This window comes from Motacilla alba, chromosome 3 (assembly GCF_015832195.1).
Source record: "Motacilla alba alba isolate MOTALB_02 chromosome 3, Motacilla_alba_V1.0_pri, whole genome shotgun sequence".
Lineage (NCBI taxonomy): Eukaryota > Metazoa > Chordata > Aves > Passeriformes > Motacillidae > Motacilla > Motacilla alba.
Window position 1 is genome coordinate 152943 of NC_052018.1, and position 17847 is coordinate 170789.

Here is a 17847-nt window from a genome sequence, read left to right on the forward strand (position 1 = left end):
TGACTCGGGCTATATAAGGCGCTGTGTGCGCAAGGGCCCCTCATACAGAGGGGCAGGGCGGTAATTGTGGGAGTTGTCAGCCTGCGCAGCTTTATCTGTGCGAGCGGCCGCCCGCGGCAGCGGCCGGCGGCGGCATCGCCGGTCCCAAGTGCACTGTTCCCCCGGAGGAGCCTCGGGGCAGGTCGAAGCCGCCTGCGGGCCGTGTAGGTAGTCCCGGGGCGGAGCGGGCCGCGGTGCCGCTCTAGCCTCGCCTCTATGGTCGGCGCTTCCGGCCGCCGAGCTTCCGGCCGCGCGACTTCCGGTCGCCGCCCGCCGGTGCGAGGTCCCGCCGCCTCCGCAGTCCGCCCGCGCCCCCCGCTCCGGTCCGGTCGCCGCCGACCGAGGCCGCCGCGGCCGCAATGGGCGCCTACTTGTCGCAGCCCAACACGGTGAAGAGCTCCGGGGACGGCGCCGGGCTCGGGCCGCGCCCGCTGCACTTCGGGTTCAGCGCCATGCAGGGATGGCGCGTCTCCATGGAGGTGAGGGGGTTGAGGCTGGCGGGGCGGCGGCAGCCGCGCCCGGCGCTGCTCGGGCTCCGGCCCCGAACGGCGGGGAGGGCCGGGCGCTCTCGGTCACCCCGTCCCTCCCTCACGAGGCCGGCAGGAGCACTTTGCCTGTTCCGCTGCCGCCCCAGCCTTTCCCGAATCCCGGCACGTGGGGCTGGATGAATCCCTGCGAGAAATGAGGAATTCGGGGTAAAAAACGAAGGGAAGGAGCGTTTGAATGAAAGCAAGTGGGAAATTCCCCGAGAAATGCCTGGTTTCTCCCCTAAAATGAAGTGGTGGTGCCTTGCTGTGCTTCCTCCCTGTTTTTATTTATTCACAGGAAAATCTGTAGGAAGAATTCCCATGGCTGCTCTCAGTCTCCTGTTGCCAGTCCTGGCTTTGCTGGGCTCGTTGTGGGCAGATGAGCTGCCCCCAGCCCCACACCTGGCTGAGGATCCAGGTGTTTGCCCACATCCCCCCAGGGCAGGAGGCTGCAGGAGCTGCCCTTAGAGCGCTTGGTTGGTGTGAGGGCGGTGTGGGGCTGCTGGCCCTGCAGGTCTGTGAGCACCAGTAATGTGCTGCTTTGTTTTCCCTTCTGGGCAGCCAGCTAACAGCTGAATTCAGCAAGGATTAATCCTGGTCCCTGCAGGCACCCCAGGTGCATCTCTGAGGGTTTGCTTCGCAGCCCCGTGGCTGGTTTGGAGAGGGTGTCCCATTCAGGCTGTCAGACATTGAATTTCTGCTGCTCTAGATCCATTTTCAGACACTTCACTGCCTCTTGGAGTGTGACAGCAGTCATACAGGTGACAACTCAGTGCCCAGAGGTGCTTCCTCCTCTCTGTGTGTGCAGCCCTGGGCGCTGGTTCTCGGGGCAGAAGATGCAGAGCTGGTGCCTGTGCTCCTGTGGTTCACTCAGAGGATGTGTGTGCAGCTGGCTGCCAGTGCCAGCCTGGCCCTTGCCAGTGACACGGGGACATTGCTGGGGCACCCAGTGCGGCCTCAGAGGGATTAACGTGTGTGTAAGCAGCTCTGGGCCCCCCTGTGCCCAGAGCTGGGGGGTGTTCAGGGGCCAGCAGCCCCCCTGTGCACAGAGCTGGGGGGTGTTCAGGGGCCAGCAGCCCCCCTGTGCACAGGGCTGGGGGGTGCCAGGGGGCCAGCAGCCCCCCTGTGCCCAGAGCTGGGGGGTGTTCAGGGGCCAGCAGCCCCCCTGTGCACAGAGCTGGGGGGTGTCAGGGGGGCAGCAGCCCCCCTGTGCACAGAGCTGGGGGGTGTCAGGGGGGCAGCAGCCCCCCTGTGCCCAGAGCTGGGGGGTGTCAGGGGCCAGCAGCCCCCCTGTGCACAGAGCTGGGGGGTGTCAGGGGGCCAGCAGCCCCCCTGTGCCCAGAGCTGGGGGGTGTCAGGGGGCCAGCAGCCCCCCTGTGCCCAGAGCTGGGGGGTGTCAGGGGGCCAGCAGCCCCCCTGTGCCCAGAGCTGGGGGGTGTCAGGGGCCAGCAGCCCCCCTGTGCCCAGAGCTGGGGGGTGTCAGGGGGCCAGCAGCCCCCCTGTGCCCAGAGCTGGGGGGTGCCAGGGGGCCAGCAGCCCCCCTGTGCCCAGAGCTGGGGGTTTCAGGGGCCAGCAGCCCCCCTGTGCCCAGAGCTGGGGGTGTCAGGGGCCAGGCTGGGATGAGGCAGAGCAGAGGCACCCTGGTTTATGGTGTGGTGGGTTCATTCAGCCCTCCCACAGCTGGGACAGGGCTCTGCCTCCGCCCCCCTGGGCTGTGGCTGGTACCCGAGCAGAGGCTGGGAGCTGCCTGCTGCAGGTGTGGGTTCTGTGCTCCCCACACCCTGGTTCACCCCTGCTGGCACAGGCAGCGCTGGGGCCCTCAGTGGGACATGGTTTAGTTGAGCTATCCCGAGAAACAAGCAGATGGCAGGAGCTGGACCTGCTGCAGATTGCTTCTGAGCCTGATGGGAGAGCAGTGTGTGTTTTGCCCACAGCTGAGCAGTCAGCTTTCTTGCATTCCAGCACAATGTGTTCTGCTCTCTTTCTTACCATGTTTTGTTTCTTCATTATCTTCACGTTCAGTTGCACTTTTGCTCTTCTGCAAGGCTTGGAGAAAGTCCTGAGCAAACGTTTGTGCTTAGTGCCGTGGTTCTGTGCGTGTTGGTGAGGCCAGTCAGAGTGTGCACCTGGTGAGACAGGTATTTTGGGTGTAAAGGAGCATTTTGTCACCTTGTGCTCGGGTTTAGGAGCCTTCCTAAAGCGAGGTGGTGTGCGGGGCTCTGAAGAAATGCTGTAGCTTACTGCAGAGAGGTTACTTTGTGAGTAAGGAGATGTTTGGGGCAGATGAGGGACCCCAGGGATAAGGGTACAAAACCAAAATGTATTCGGTACTAGGAGAGCAAAGAGAAGGGCTGAAGTCAGTTGTGTGGTCCAGAGGAGTGCTCTGGGATGTAGTGGAGGCGCGGGGTGTGGTTGACTGGGGCTTCTCCCAACTCTTTGCTCCTGCTTTGACTGTTCCCCCCCAGTGAGACACCAACGGCCCCCGTTTGCAGCTTCATTCCTTTCCCAGGCTTAGAGCAAAAGCCCTTGCTGCAAAAACTGAGTTTGGGTCAAAATACAGAGATTTTTAAAAGAGCTCTCAGGTTAATTTATTAATTTTCCTTCTCATTTCAGCTGAATTGGGTGTTTGATGTTTCCGACACAGTTTTTCACCGCTGTTACAGTAACCACTCAGGCGGCTGGGAGAGTGAGGGATCCCAGGGCAGCAGGAGCAGACTTTCGGAACCTTTGTGAGCCCTTTGAGCACAGCGGGAGGGCAGCTCCCTGCGCAGGGCTGGGCTGCGCGCTGCTCTGGCAGCGCCTGGAGGCTTCCGAGCCGTGCTGGTGGCGTTGGCAGTGCCAGGACCCCCGGGCAGAGCCACCAGCCCTGCTGCTGGAGGGGGCACTGAGCCCTCCCCCTGCGTGTGCCAGCCCTGCCTGTCTGCCCTGGGCTGGGGCTCAGCGAGGGGACAGAGCAGGACAGGCTCCCAGGGGCTCAGCGAGGGGACAGAGCAGGACAGGCTCCCAGGGGCTCAGCGAGGGGACAGATCTGCCCCTGGGCTGGGGCTCAGGGAGGGGACAGAGCAGGACAGGCTCCCAGGGGCTCAGCGAGGGGACAGATCTGCCCCTGGGCTGGGGCTCAGGGAGGGGACAGAGCAGGACAGGGGCTTAGGGAGGGGACAGAGCAGGACAGGCTCCCAGGGGCTCAGCAAGGGCAGCACGGGCTGGTTCTGGTGCCAGTGCTGGGTTTCCCCTGCAGCAGCATTTGCATCTCTTTAATTACAGGGCTGTTTGGTCACCTGGGGCTTATCCCAGTTGTTGTGTTGGGGTTCACTGTCTCACTGGCTTCTGTGAGTGCTCAGAGGAGTGAGCACTGAAATGCTGCTGCCTGGTTCATCTCTGTTCTCCTTTGCTCTCTCCAGTGAGGGCTGGGGAAGTTTCCTGCTTTGCCACTCAGTCGTTACTCGTTTTGAGCTCAGATGGTCACTTGCCTGCTCAGAAGCTCTTCTCATCCCAGTGCCAGCAGTTCCATTGCAGAGAGTGCTGCATAAACCCAGACCCTCACTGTTCCTGGTTCCTGAGCAAGGAACAAAGTTCTCTTTTTACAGAAAACTGGAACTCTGGAGAGTGAAGAGACCTTATCCAAGGAGTCGTACCTAAAAAAGCAGTAGAGCTCGGTGGCTGCTGGGCTGTGATCTCGTTCTGTGTGTGTAAATTTTGGAATATTGCTGGCAGCATGGACACATCCAGATATTTGAGGCTGCTGTCTTGGAGTAAGCCCAGTGTTTTGGGGCAGTTGTAGCACATTGAGGGTGATGAACCACAGCAAAGATCACGTTGTTGAACGTACAATGGGGTACATGTTCTGCCTGACCACAGAGTGTGGGATGTGTCAGGTGGTGAGGGCTGGGTTGAAGGATTGTCTGGGGGTTAGCTGGGCAGGGAAGGGCTCAGCCTGGCCATCTGTTCCAGGCTCTGTGTTGCAATAGCCAAGGTGGGTTTGCTTGCCCGTAGGGGAAGGAGTTCAGGCTGTAAAATCACGGAGGTGCCTTCCTCAAAGCTGGCTGCTCCACAGAAACCTGATGGAGAGAAGGGCTGTGCTCTGTCCATGGCTTGTGGGGGTGTTGAGCCTTGTGCTTTGCCCAGAGGTGGGAATGAAGCTGCGGAAGGGTCTGGAGTCTGCGGAGTGGCTGAGGGAGCTGGGGAAGGCTCCCTGGAGAAAAGGAGGATCAGGGGGACCTTCTCACTCTCTGCAATCCTTGACAGGAAGCTGCAGCAGGTGGGGATCATGCTTGTCTCCCAGGAAACAATGGACAGGAGAAGAGGAAGCAGTCTCAGGCTGTGCCAGGGCAGGTTCAGGTTGACTATTGTGAGCAATTTCTCCATGGAAAGGCTTGTCCAGCCCTGGCACAGGCTGGCCAGGGCAGGGGTGGAGTCCCCATCCCTGGAGGGGTTTAAAAGCAATGTGGATGTGGCACTTTGGGTTGGCAGTGCTTGGGCTCAGTGGTCTCAGAGGGCTTTTCCAACCCAAACAAGTTTGCGTTCCGGGGATTTTCTGTGGGTCTAATGCAATCCCTGTCGTTTCAGACCTGTGCTCTCTCTTTCAGGATGCCCACAACTGCATTCCCGAGCTGGACAGCGAAACAGCCATGTTCTCTGTCTACGATGGACACGGAGGTAACTGTGCCCACTCTGCTCTGTCCTGTCCTTCCCTGGGACCCCGGGGCATCCATCTCTTGTTAGCAATTCTGCTCCTTGATGGAGGCGTTTTCTTTCATGGATACCATCAGTGCAGGTCCTGGGAGGAAGGTCAGGGTTTGATCTGAAATCGAAATCAAATTTGTATTCCATCTTTTACACCTTTTGAGGCTGTTTTTGTGGTGGATAAGCTGGGCAGGAGAGCCACAGAAGAACAAGTGGTATGAAAAATCACCTGAGATTGACTCTAGGCAGAGTGTTCTAGTGGCTGCCCAAGGAAAGAGTGAAAGTGAAAACAGGCAGATCCATTCTCTGTAAGGGTTCCTGAAACTGGAGATTGCAGCCATTCCATCCTGGAGACATGGTGGAGTCTTCTGGATGAGCTAACTCTTCGCAGATTTATCTGATTGCATTTTAAGAAGGTTTTTATCTTTGGTGTTTGTTTACACTGTGCATTTTGCATAGAATCATCCCTTGAAAAAGATACGGTTAAATCTGCTGCCTGGTAATTTTACTGCAGCATCCATGACACAAGGAATGAGTGAATAATCACTCTGGTAGTACTTTTCACTTTTACTTTTGAATTCCATGTCTTTTTTATTCCATTTAAGAGGAGTCCAAAGCTTCTCTCTGCTTGTATGACTGAATATTGCTATTAAATATTATTGCTAACATTGTTACAGAATTTGCTCTGCCAATATAATGTAAGAGCTCAAGATCCTGCTGTTAAATCTTGCAACTTACTTTAATTTTGATCATACTGAGTGATCCATCATGTTTTACTGACCTCTTTTCCTGCTAATTTATCTGGAAGTTGAACAACATAGCTTTTCAAGGAGCTCTCCCAGTGGCCATCCCCCATTCTGAAAGCTGGTCCTGTCTAACCTCCCTGCTTTTCTTGTGGCAGCTTAGTATGGAAAATGTTTGATGGTTTATTTTTGAAAGCTCTTTGCAAATCTGTGTGCAGCAGATGAGCTGAGCTGCCCGTTTGCTCCTGTTCATTGGCCCTGTAACAGTGTCCAGTTTGTGGCTGGCACTGCTGGGATGTAGCAAGTAGCTCCTCAAAGAGGTCATCTCACTCTGAAGAATAGTTCATATCCTGAAATTACTTTTTTCCTGAACTTGACCTTAGAGTGTGCAGAGACCCATGTGGAGCAGTCACTGGTATCCTGAAGGGTATCTGAGCACATGGGGGTGATGAGTTGGTGCTGAGGCAGGGAATGACAGGGAAATGGGATGTAGGAATCAGGAGCCACTCACCTCAGAAACTCTGTGTGTGTGTGTGTCAGGCAGAACTAAAGATAAGGAGCATCTACCAGAAATGGGTCAAGAATGAAGAGTGTCAAACCATCTGCTCTCCTCTGAGCTCCGTGTGTTGGTTTCTCAGCTGCCAAGGTCTTACACCCTGTGTTGGGTTTTAGAGAGGCTCTGGACACTCATGACATTCCTGTTAGTATAGGACACTGAGTATTGTCTTTGGGGTTCTTAAATACAGTGGGGAAGGTCTGAGATAGACATGGGATGGCAAAGCACTGGCATGAGTTTCTAACTCATATTTTAGATTTCTAGTGATTGAATCTCTACAGCTCTCCCTGGACAAGCCATATCAGGAAGGACATGGATATAGTTGAATCTGAAGTGTGATTTTATTGATGCATTTGTTCTCAAGTTTGAAGCAATTTCTCAGGTCTGCCCCATGTGAGAGTGAGGTTTTGGGTGGGAACCTTGCTAAGCTTTATTAGCTGGCAGCACAGAAACTGAATTTAGCTTCTCTTATGTACCTTGCTCATCTCTCAGCCTGAAACACTCCAGTAAGCTTCCTGCTCCAGATAGGCTGGGAAAAGTTTTTCACTGTGTTATTTGAAAAAGGGTGAGTTTGGGGTTTTTTTTACATATTAGCATTTTCCATTTCATCGATCAGTTTTTCTCTTGTGTTTCCCTCTTGTGGACAAGCCTTCCAGTGTTTGAAAGATGCTGCTGGGCCAGTTTCTTGCCTTCCCCAGCTCCTTTTTTTATGTGTTCTGGACTTCCTGCCCCCAGATTCTGGAGGATGATGTCCCCCTTGAGTGGGGGACAGGGAGTGTTTGCTCAGTCCCTCTTGCTGTCTACTTGTGCTTCAGCCTTTATTTCAATAATGTGTCTTCACTGACATGTATCTTGCATTGCTCGTCTGTCTTGAGGTTGATTTTTCTCTTTGCTATTTGTCTTTTCACTATTAAAAAAAAAAAAAGTCATCATTATTGTTTTAAACTTCTCTCAACCCAAGGGCTTCCTGCCTTTTACTCTTCCAATCCATTCCCCAGTTCCTTGAGGGGTGGGCAATGGCTGGGTGGTGCTTAGCTGTCCCCTGGGGTTAAACTGCAGCAGTCCTTCCTTGGCACCCACCACGGGGCTGGAAGGGTTGGAGCAGCAATGGGCAGAGCAAGTCAGAAGCATTTGTACCTGTTAGCAGCTGCAGGTCACAGTGCTGGTTCCCAAGATCACTTTACCTGACCCACACCACTCTGTGCTGTGCTGTGCCTGTCAGAGGCTGGTGTTGGTTCCTGCTGTTTGCTGGGCCCTGCAGTGTTTGAGCCAGAGATCTGTTATTCAAATGCAGACCTTGAGCCTCAGCTGGCACTTGGGCAGCACTGAGGACAGCACGGTCCTTCAGGTTCCATCTCATGGAGACAACTAACAATTTTCCACCTCCCTCCAAGAGGTGTTTTTGGAGAAAACATAGAATGGCCAAGGCCTCACAACCCTCACAGGCAAGACTTTCTTACTAATATCCCATCTAGCATCCCCTCTGTCAGTGTGGAGCCGTTCCCCCTTGTCCTGTCGCTCCAGGCCCTTGTCACAGGTCCTCTCCAGTGTTCCCGGGTCAGAGCCAGTCTCTTTGTTCCCTGCACCATGGAATGCTTTGCAGCACTGTGTAGCAGCAGCCTTTGGCTGTTTCTGTTCTGTCAATGGCCACTTGATCCCTTCTCTGCAGGTACATTGGAAAAGTCCCTTGTCTGTCTTTCTCCCAAATTTCCCCATTTCTCTGCTGCCCACTGTGTTCCCTTTGCTGAACTGATAGCTGGCTGCTGCTTTCCTCTCACTTCCCTCGCTCCCCATTCCCTCACAGAGCTTTGCTCCTGCCTGCACAGCTCCTCCTGATGCCCACCTGCCTGCACAGTGTCTGCTGGGCTCGGAGAAGGGCAGGGAAGTGGGGATGTGCAGCAGAAAGATCAAGAATTGTGTGGCTGGTCCATCCTGTGAAAAACCCTCCTGTAGCCCACAGGAAAGGAGCCCACGTGGCTCTGGTTGTACCTGCAGGAAAGCCCCAGCTGCAGGTAGGCCCTGGCTTGCTGTGCCCAGCCACCCACACTGCTACTTCTTTGTACTGTGACAGGGAATGACGGGTCCAGCACAGCCTCAGGATGTTCCTGGACCCTGCAGTGGGACCCTCCACCTGCCTGCAGCTTGCCCTGCTCCTCTCCCTCTTTCTGTGCAGTCATTTCATTTGTTTCTCAGTTTCTGGCTCTAATTTTTCTTCGTGAGGTGTGAGCCACGTCCACATTCCTGTGTCCTACACTGTTCTTTGCCCATGAAAAACCTCAGCGACTAGTGTGATCTCTTGCAACTCACACTGCTCTTTCTGGCCCTGTTCAAGATTAACTACAGAAATTCATCATCCCTCAATGTTTACTCTTCCTTCTCTCTTAATAGCACCTTCAGGATCTAAACAAATGCCCCCCATACCCTATTCCATACCTCACACTGCTACTTACCAAGCTGGGGGAGTTTCTGGCTTTTAAAAATCTCTCAGCTGCTCTAGGATGAGCACTTGGCTCGTGCTGTCTCTCAGTACTGTTATCCCCTGTGCTCCCAGCACAGTGTTCTGGCTGCTGGTTGTCTTGCTGTGCTCTTTCCTGTACCAAGTGACTGCCCTATCTCCTGAGAGGCTCATCTCAGTCTCTGGGATCTCATTGCCCTTGGTGTGGAACACACACTAGGAGATAGAACACTTTTATGTGCTCACTGCACATTGGTAATGCTCCAATAGGACCTGCAGTGAGCAAAAGCTTTCCTTTCCTTTTGCTTTCGCTAACTTGTGAAATTAAGGATTTACAGGTAGGCTGGACCTAAAGAGTCGGCTTAAGCTCCCTCTCAGGAAGTCCACAGCATTGGCCAAGCCTAGTGGTTTGGGGCTCTGAGGTTTGCCAGGGCCATGTGCACATCCTACTGGGAAGATGTCAGCAGGATCCCACACTCAGCTGCTGTGTCACTGCTCTGTGTCTGGAGCAGCTCTGGCTCGTGTCCCAGGATTTACCTCAGGAATTCAGCTGCTCAAGAGCAGGTTCTGTTGGAAGGAACAGCCTCTTCAAATAGTTTCTGCTCTTTTTCAGGAGAAGAAGTTGCCCTGTACTGTGCCAAGTACCTCCCTGAGATCATCAAAGACCAGAAGGCCTACAAGGAAGGCAAATTGCAAAAGGTGAGGAGCCAGCGCTGCCCTGCACTGAGTGCCAGCACAGAGGACAGCCCTTGTGTCAGTACCCAGCTGGGTTGTCCAGGGAGGTGGTGGAGTCTCCATTCTTGGAGCTGCCCAGAACCTGTCTGGGCATAGTCCTGGGTGTCCCTGCTGGAGCAGGGTGTTGGATCAGGAGAAGCCTGCAGGTCCCTGCCAGCTGCAGCCGTGCTGTGATTAGTTACAGTGTGCAAGCTGGAAGAGGCTGGATTGCACAGCATGGCAGGCAGGCATCCTGCAGGGAGGGGCAGCTGCCCACTCGTGTCTTTGTTCACACTCAGGCCCTGGAAGATGCATTCTTGGCCATCGATGCCAAGCTCACCACAGAGGAGGTGATTAAGGAGCTCTCTCAAATGGCTGGGCGGCCACAGGACGATGAAGATGAGAAGGAGAAAGTTGCTGATGAAGATGATGGTAAGTCAGATGCCTCTGAACAGACAAGGCTGCAGCTCCAGAACAGGGATGTAGAGCAAGCAGCAGGGTCAAGTCTCCTTGGGCACAAGGTTTTCTGTCCCAGTTTCTCAGTTAAATTTTGGCTGACTTGAGCTGCTGCCCCTTAGCATTGTCCATGGCTTTGGGCTGGTGCTGGGGGGAATCTTTATCCATTTGCAAGTTTAATGCTATGGATAACGAAACAGCCTGTCACCGTTTTCTATAGAGCTTCCTCCATGGGTTGCAGGGTTCCAGGATATGTCAGGAATTCTGAGCTGGACTCAGTTGTGGAAGGGAAATGATGTGGTGTGCAGTGCTCAGCTCCCCCTGGCTGGTGGCAGCCACCAAGTGCAGATAGGATTGAAGCAGATCCTGGTCTTTTCAGCAGTTCTTCCCACAAAGAAGCAAGTGTTCCACCAGCAAGTGGCTGCCAGCCCAGGAGGTGTTTCCTGGAATCCTGTGCTGCTCTTGCTGAGTACCTTGTGACCCGCCTTGAGACAGATGCAAGGTGATCCTGTCACCTTGAACAGTATGTCAGTCTGGGAACGCTGAATTTGTGGGGCTTTTTCTCCAGCTGACAAGGGATGAAGTGGGTGGGTGGGTTTTCTTTTTTTTCTGTATTTTCAGGAGCATTTGAGCTATCTGTATTTGTTTTCCTTTTGGGATTAAGCAGCAAAGCAAACTATATGCAAGGGGATGTCAGTAGGGAAGCAGTGGTGTTTGGCCCACGGCCACTGGGGAAAGTCATCCCACTTGGGAGATGGCCAAAGCTGTGCTCTCAGCTGTTGTACCTGTCCACATGACAGCGGGTGGGGATCCCTGGGGTGCTTCAGCTGTTCTCTTGCTCCTAGCTGCAGCATTAATGATCAAACCTGCACTTGGAAGTGGTGGCTCTGCTTCCCTGCACCTTCCCTCCCTTCCCGAGGAGCCTGTGCTTGGGCAAGTGAGGCTCTGCCTCCCGGCCACACTCTGGATGTGCACACCGTGCTCCCAGCAGCCCCCATGCCTGCTGTAAACACTCTGGTGCTGCCAGTCAGACAGGAACAGCTCTGGGGCAGTGGGCACTGCAGGCTGTGCTGTGGTCAGAGCCGTGGCCTTGCTGTTCCCATCCTGCTCACCTGTAGCATCTGGAGCTGTGGGAGGGCACAGGCCTGGCTGCGTGCTCAGAGTCAGCCTGGGGAGCCCTGCTGGGACTCTGCAGCAGCAGCCTCAGCTGGGGCAGCTCAGCACAGGTCCCAGCGTGCTGGGTGTCCTGCTCTCTCACCCTCTCTGTCCTTGTCCTCTCTCTCTCTCCATTTGCAGTGGACAATGAGGAAGCTGCTCTTCTGCACGAAGAAGCCACAATGACCATCGAGGAGCTTCTCACACGTTATGGACAAAACTGCACCAAGAACCTCAAAGCCAAGTCTGTAGCTGCAGCTGGGGATAACGCTGTGGAGGGGACAGGCAAGCAGCATGATGGGGAGTCAAATATGAATGGAGAGGCTGACCCAGGGGAGCTTCCCGACCACAAGGAGAGGAAGAACGGGAAGCCAGACGAAGAAATCACGGGTATTTCCTCCACCTCAGACAAAGCCAGCGCTGGAGGCAACAGCCCTGCTCTGCAGAAGCCTGAACTAGGCAAAGGTGACGAGGCCGTCACCTCTTCTACTGGGGAGGCCGGGCCCTCCTGCTCCTCTACGGGAAAGCCCCAGCGCACAACCAAATCCAAATTTTTTGAGGACAGTGAGGATGAGTCAGATGAGGTTGAGGAAGAGGAGGAAGACAGTGAGGTAGGAAACAGCACTGGAACAGAGTGGCCTTCTGGCTGGGCAGAATGCATTGCTTATGGTGGTACTTGAGACGAGCCTCTGGCTCATCCTAGGTGTGTTCCTAGGAGCAGGTGTTTCAGGCTGATCCTTTGAGGCCATCCCATGGGAATGTTTGGGATTATTGAGCTAACCCTGAAGGACACACCCTCATCCTGCAGCAGCCATAGCTGATAGCCCCTGGTCCTGCTGCATGCACCATCCCTTCATCCACTGCTGTATGATACCAGCTGCTCTGGTTGTAGCCATCGAGTGTGGGGGACACCTGGCAGGTCACCTCACACCTCTGGGGGAACTGACCATTGGTCCCCAGGATGGAGGGACCAGCGGGGGGACAGCACCAAGGGTCCCGTGTGACTCCTGTGCTATCTCTCCTTCCTTGCAGGAATGTAGTGAGGATGAGGACGGTTACAGCAGTGAAGAGGCAGAGAATGAAGATGATGAAGATGACACTGAAGAAGCAGAGGAGGACGAGGATGAAGAGGAGGAAATGTTGTTACCGGGCATGGAGGGGAAAGAGGAGGTGCACACCCTGGTTTTGTGTTCCGCAGCTTAGCGTGGAGCTAGGGGCACTTGGGACACTCAGCTAGGGGTTGTTCCTGTTCAGGTGGGGACAGAACACCCCGTGCACTCTCCTGGGGCTGAGGGAGCTGCTGACAGCTGGGTTTGTGCAAAAGCTGAGGGGTGGGCCGGCAGGTTGAGATCAAAGAGGCTGATCTGCTGCTGGGCGTGAGGCACTTGGAAAGCGCTGTGGAGGAGAGTGGGGGCAAGAGCAGGAGGGCTCTGCTGGCAGCACTGCCCCGGGCATAGCATGACTCCTCACTGGGCAGGGCTGTGGCTCTTCAGCCCATGATGGTGCAGTCAGGCAGGCCTGGACCCAGGGGGTCAGGAAAAGAGGACGTGGCTTCCAAGGTGCCCATTTCTCCCTTTGGGGAAATGTCCTGACTTGAAGTGAGGATGTGCTCAAGCTGGGCTGGGGTTGGAATTAGCACATCAGAGCAGAGGATACAGACCTGTGGAAGGCCACAGAATTCTGACCCACCACGCTGCATGAGACTGGGATGGAGGTGGTGCCTCACCCTGCCCCTCAGTGAACACACTCCTGGTGTCTCCCACTTCCCTCAGGCCTTCTCCATTGCTCCACGTGTGCTCACGGGGTGCGATGCAGCACCCTGGCATCTGGGACGCTGCTGGGGCTGTGTCCCTTAATGACCTGACGGGGAGCTAGAGAAAGCAGTCTCACCAGAATTGTCTCCTGCAGCCTGGCTCAGACAGCGGGACCACGGCTGTGGTGGCGCTCATCCGGGGCAAGCAGCTGATCGTGGCCAACGCCGGCGACTCGCGCTGCGTCGTGTCGGAGGGCGGCAAGGCCGTGGACATGTCCTACGACCACAAGCCAGAGGATGAGGTGGAGCTGGCCAGGATAAAGAACGCTGGTGGCAAGGTCACCATGGACGGAAGGGTGAACGGCGGCCTCAACCTCTCCAGGGCCATCGGTAAGCAGGGAGGGGGGACGCTGGCAGGCCTCAGAGCACCGGCCTCAGGAGAGCCACGCTGACAGCACTGCCTGCCACTGAGGCTGTGGAACAATTTTAATGAGATGAGTGAAACCTCTTCAGTGTTTGATGGGAGATTTCAGTCTAATCGGAGAAAACGGCCGTGAAGCAGTTGGACACCAGGGGAAAGCAGCTTCTGACACATCCCAGGCTGCTGTGCCAGCAGCTGGGTTGTCAGAAACCACCTCATGTAAACTGTCCCAAAACCAGACTGCTGCCTTTGGAACAGGACTTTTCCTGCTTACTGGGTTATTGAGGAATCTTGGTGTGTTGCTTCCTGGGGACCTGGCTTCATGGCAGTTAGAGCCCATTTGTTTATCATAGTGTGTACAGAAGGACACAAACCACTGAAATCATTATCTTAGTGTAAAGATATAAAACACACCTCTAGGATGGAAATAAGGAGTTGATCTAGGGAGACACTGGCATTCCCACCTGCTATTTTGTGGTGGCCCTGGAAGTCCCTTCATAGGATGATTCCTGATAAGCTGCTAGTCAGAGCTGAGGGCCAGTTTTCTCAAGGGAGCTTTGAATCATAAAATGAACCCTGGAGTGATTTGGGTGGGAAAAGGGACCTTAAAACTCAACCAGTTCCAGCCACAGCCATGGGCAGGGACACCTTCATTAGACCAGGTTGTTCCAGGCCCCATCCAGCCTGGCCTTGAACACCTCCAGGGGTGGGGCAGAGGTGACAGGTGCTCTGTGCTGTTGGCCTGGTGTTAACTGCCCCAGGAGGTGGGGAAGGGGCACTTGGTTTGGAGGCTGAGCTGGCCAAGACCCCTCTTCCCTGGGCTTGCCAAAGTTTACACCTGGAACTCATCCCAGGTTGTGGGAGCACTCACTGGTCCCACTGGGAATGCCCTGTGGCAGGGCCCAGCACTGCCTGTGCCCAGACACCTTCCTCCCCACCACAGGGGATCACTTCTACAAGCGGAACAAGAACCTCCCTCCAGAAGAGCAGATGATCTCTGCCTTGCCCGACATCAAAGTGCTGACAATAAACGACGACCACGACTTCATGGTCATTGCGTGTGATGGAATCTGGTGAGTGGGGAGGGAGCTGTTGTGCCTCTGGGGCATTGCTGCTCCAGCCTTTCTCCAGAGCTGAGCCTGAGGAAGGCCTCTTGGACACTATGGCATGTGTGCTCCCTTTGCTTGCCTTCCTGACCTCTCTGCTCTGCAGGAACGTGATGAGCAGCCAGGAAGTGGTGGATTTCATCCAGTCGAAGATCACCCAAAAGGATGAGAATGGAGTCCTGCGGCCACTCTCCTCCATTGTAGAAGAGGTAAGAGGGGGAGCTCTGCTGTCCCTCCAGCAACGTGGCATTCCTGCATCCCAGCTCGGTGCCTGGCTCTGCCCTCCCGCTCCCTCAGATGGCTTCCCTGGGCACTCCAGCCCCGTCTGACCCCAGGGGTGCCAGGGTCCAGCCAGGGCAGTTTCTGCCCACATTCAGAAACCTGGGGCTGCCGAGGCCATCTCTGTCCCTTGTGCAGTGGGAACAGCATTTGACTCCTCCCGCACAGGTCTGGCCTGGCAGCCCCTGACCACTGTCAGGTGCTGGAGCGGGCCCAGTGCCTCAGGGTGGTGTCCCAGTGTGTATCTGTTCTCTGCGCTGACTTGCCCTGTCCCTCCCCAGCTGCTGGATCAGTGCTTGGCTCCAGACACCTCAGGGGACGGCACCGGCTGCGATAACATGACCTGCATCATTATCAGCTTCAAACCCCGTAACACACACCCACCTGCTGAGAGTGGGAAGCGGAAACTGGGGGAGGCAGCGGCACCAGCAGAGGAGAACGGTGGGGACAGCACCAAGAAGGCCAAACTGGAGTAGCAGGGCCCACCTGGGGACTGGGCTGTGCTCACCAGACTCTCGTTTCTTACCCATGCTGAACTCAAGACTGCAGGTCTTGTCCTTTTTTTAGCCTTAGCAGAGGCCTTGTTTGTCCGTGTCCTGGTCGGGGGGTGGGGCGGGTGTGGTTAGCAAGGGCATGTCCTGTTCATCCGTAACCATTCCAAAGAGGGAGCCGGGATGAGCCGCGCCCCGAGCGCTGCACCGCAGAGTCTGCTGAGGAGGAGGAGGAGGAGGATGTCCCCCCATTGTCTCCATGTGGTTGTTGCCATTTCTGTGCCTGTGAATTTCTGTTTGGAGGGAAGAACTTTTTCACTGTTGAGGTTTTTTTAATCTGCACCCGATTATTTAAGGCCCTTTCTGGTTTTTTTTGTGAAACAATCTGGCGGTGGTGCTGCAGCCACGCCGTGTTCAGTTGTACACTTTCAATCAATACTTTTTTCAAACTAAAAGACCAGAAAATACAGGTGTGGTCTTGGTCCTTGGTTCTTTCCTGGAGGGGAAGGTGGGATGGGGAGGAGAACATTTGTCCCTGAGGTCTTGGGTCACTGCAGGGTTTTGGCCTGGGGCTTCCAGTTTCCCAGGATGGCTCTTCTGAGGTGTAGACATGAGTAGAGATGAGCCTTTGGAGAAAGTGTGTCTGCTCAAGGGATGGGAGTACCAGGCATGCCCCTGAGCTCACCTGCCCCTGGCACCCATAGAGCTGCACCTTCTGTCAAGGTGTGTCAGGAGGCAGCTCCTCCCTGATGCTCGGACAAGGGCTGTCAAGAGCTGTGGCTGCTCTGGCAGGAGCGAAGCCCGTGGGCTGCAAAACACTGATGGAAGGGTCTGGGCCACACAGGTGGGCTCTCCCTGTGTAGCAGAAAGAGCCCACTGGAAAAGAAGAGCACTCTGTGGTGATCCATTATTTCTTTCCACATACAGCTGGTGCCTTTTATGTGCATTTCCCACACTTGTTCTTTCCCCCAGTCCCTCCTTCCCCTGTAGCCTGCAGCTCTCCCACCTGCCCCAGGATTCCAGGGAGGCAGAAGCTCTGTGGGCAGCAGACCCCATTGCTGCTGGACCTCAGAAACCCCATCTGACCATCCTGGGGTCCCTGTGACAGCCAAAGCCACCACTGGAGGTGACCAGGGCACTTCCCTGCACAGCCCTGGGCTCCTGTTCTCCTCTGTTCCTGGTGAGCTGCCAGCACTGAGCCTGCCAGGAAGGCACAGCACCCCTGCATCTGTTCCCTGAGCAGCTGCAGCTCTGAGGGGCTTTGCTGTGGCACAGGACCCACCACAGAGCATGCTGAGTAAAAATCAGCATGATAAAGCATCAACAGAGCGCACAGAAAATGGTCTACAGGTTACTCATGTGATGTCACCACGACTCAGAGCCATTTTGGGGACTCCACAGAGACTAGAGACTGCATCACAAACCTTAACGACCAGGAACAAAGTTTAAAACCAAACCCTCTGGAGATGTGTGCCTGGCAGCAGGAACAGGATGACAGCACATGGCACTTGAGGCAAACTGGTTTTAATGTCACCAAGCAAAGCGGCCTCAGCTCAGGCTCTCAGGGATTGCAGAAATAGCTAATGCTTCAGGACTGCTTGTCCCTGTGACTGTTCATTCTGTTTATTCAAAATCTGGAGAACCCTTGACCAGGATGTTGATAGCAGGGAGGAAGCGTGAGGTCCCTTCCCAGAGTGAGCCCGAGATAAACCCACCCGGCAGCAAGTGGAAGTTGTGCTGAGAGCAAACCCACTTTTGCAAAGGAAAAAAGTCTCCCAGAAAGGTCTCCTCAGGCAGCCCCATTCCAGGGGAACATGGAAACAGCCTGAGCAGCACAGCCAGCTCCAGCACGGGCTTGTGTGAGGCTCACACAGGGCTGCACACAGAGTCCAGCCTGGACACTCCAGACTCCAGAGCAGTTCAGGACTGGACAACTCTCTGCAGAGCCAGCAGACAGGTGGGGAGCTGCACCTGGGGCTGCCAGGGAAGGGGCAAAGGGGCCAGGAGAGGCAGCACCGGGCTGGTGAGGGACAGACTGAGCTGCAGAAGCCAAGGCAACAGCCCAGGACCAGAAGGGTGGAGTTCATCTTCGGAAAGGGAAGATCTGTAGTGCAAGGCCCTGCCAAAGGCACAACCCCATTGCGTGGGAATCCCAGAGCAGCTGGAGGAAGCTGTGCAGGTGAGCCAACTCACAAACCTCACCTCCTATGGAGACAGGCTGTGCAGCTGGGGATGTTCAGTCTGGAGCAGGATCCAGGGAGACCTTGGAGGCACAGTGCCTAAAGGGGCACCAAGAAAGCTGGAGGGACTTTGGCCGAGGGCCTGGAGGGACAGGACAAGGGGAAATGGGTTCCCACTGCCAGAGGGCAGGGTTAGATGAATATTGGGAAGAAATCCTTCCCTAGTGAGGCCCTGGCACTGGTTGCCCAGGGAAGCTGTGGCTGCCCCAGCCCTGGAAGTGTTGAAGGC

General features: G+C 55.3%; 1 protein-coding gene across 6 annotated transcripts; it reads left to right on the forward strand.

Annotated features, from left to right (window-relative positions):
* Positions 1–29: 29 nt before the first annotated feature.
* PPM1G (protein phosphatase, Mg2+/Mn2+ dependent 1G) lies at positions 30–15847 on the forward strand. 6 transcript variants are annotated; one of them, XM_038130410.1, is made up of 10 exons: positions 30–518; positions 5153–5222; positions 9617–9702; positions 10017–10149; positions 11467–11939; positions 12361–12498; positions 13237–13471; positions 14446–14575; positions 14715–14817; positions 15169–15847. In XM_038130410.1, the coding sequence occupies exons 1-10, from the start codon at positions 399–401 to the stop codon at positions 15361–15363; spliced, it is 1683 nt and encodes a 560-aa protein (XP_037986338.1). In that variant the 5' UTR covers positions 30–398; the 3' UTR covers positions 15364–15847. The 6 variants fall into 6 exon arrangements, with proteins under 6 accessions (XP_037986338.1, XP_037986340.1, XP_037986336.1 ...); XM_038130412.1 differs by having other exon boundaries at positions 32–518; positions 11470–11939; XM_038130408.1 differs by lacking the exon at positions 30–518 and adding an exon at positions 3691–4824.
* The last annotated feature ends 2000 nt before the right edge of the window (positions 15848–17847 follow it).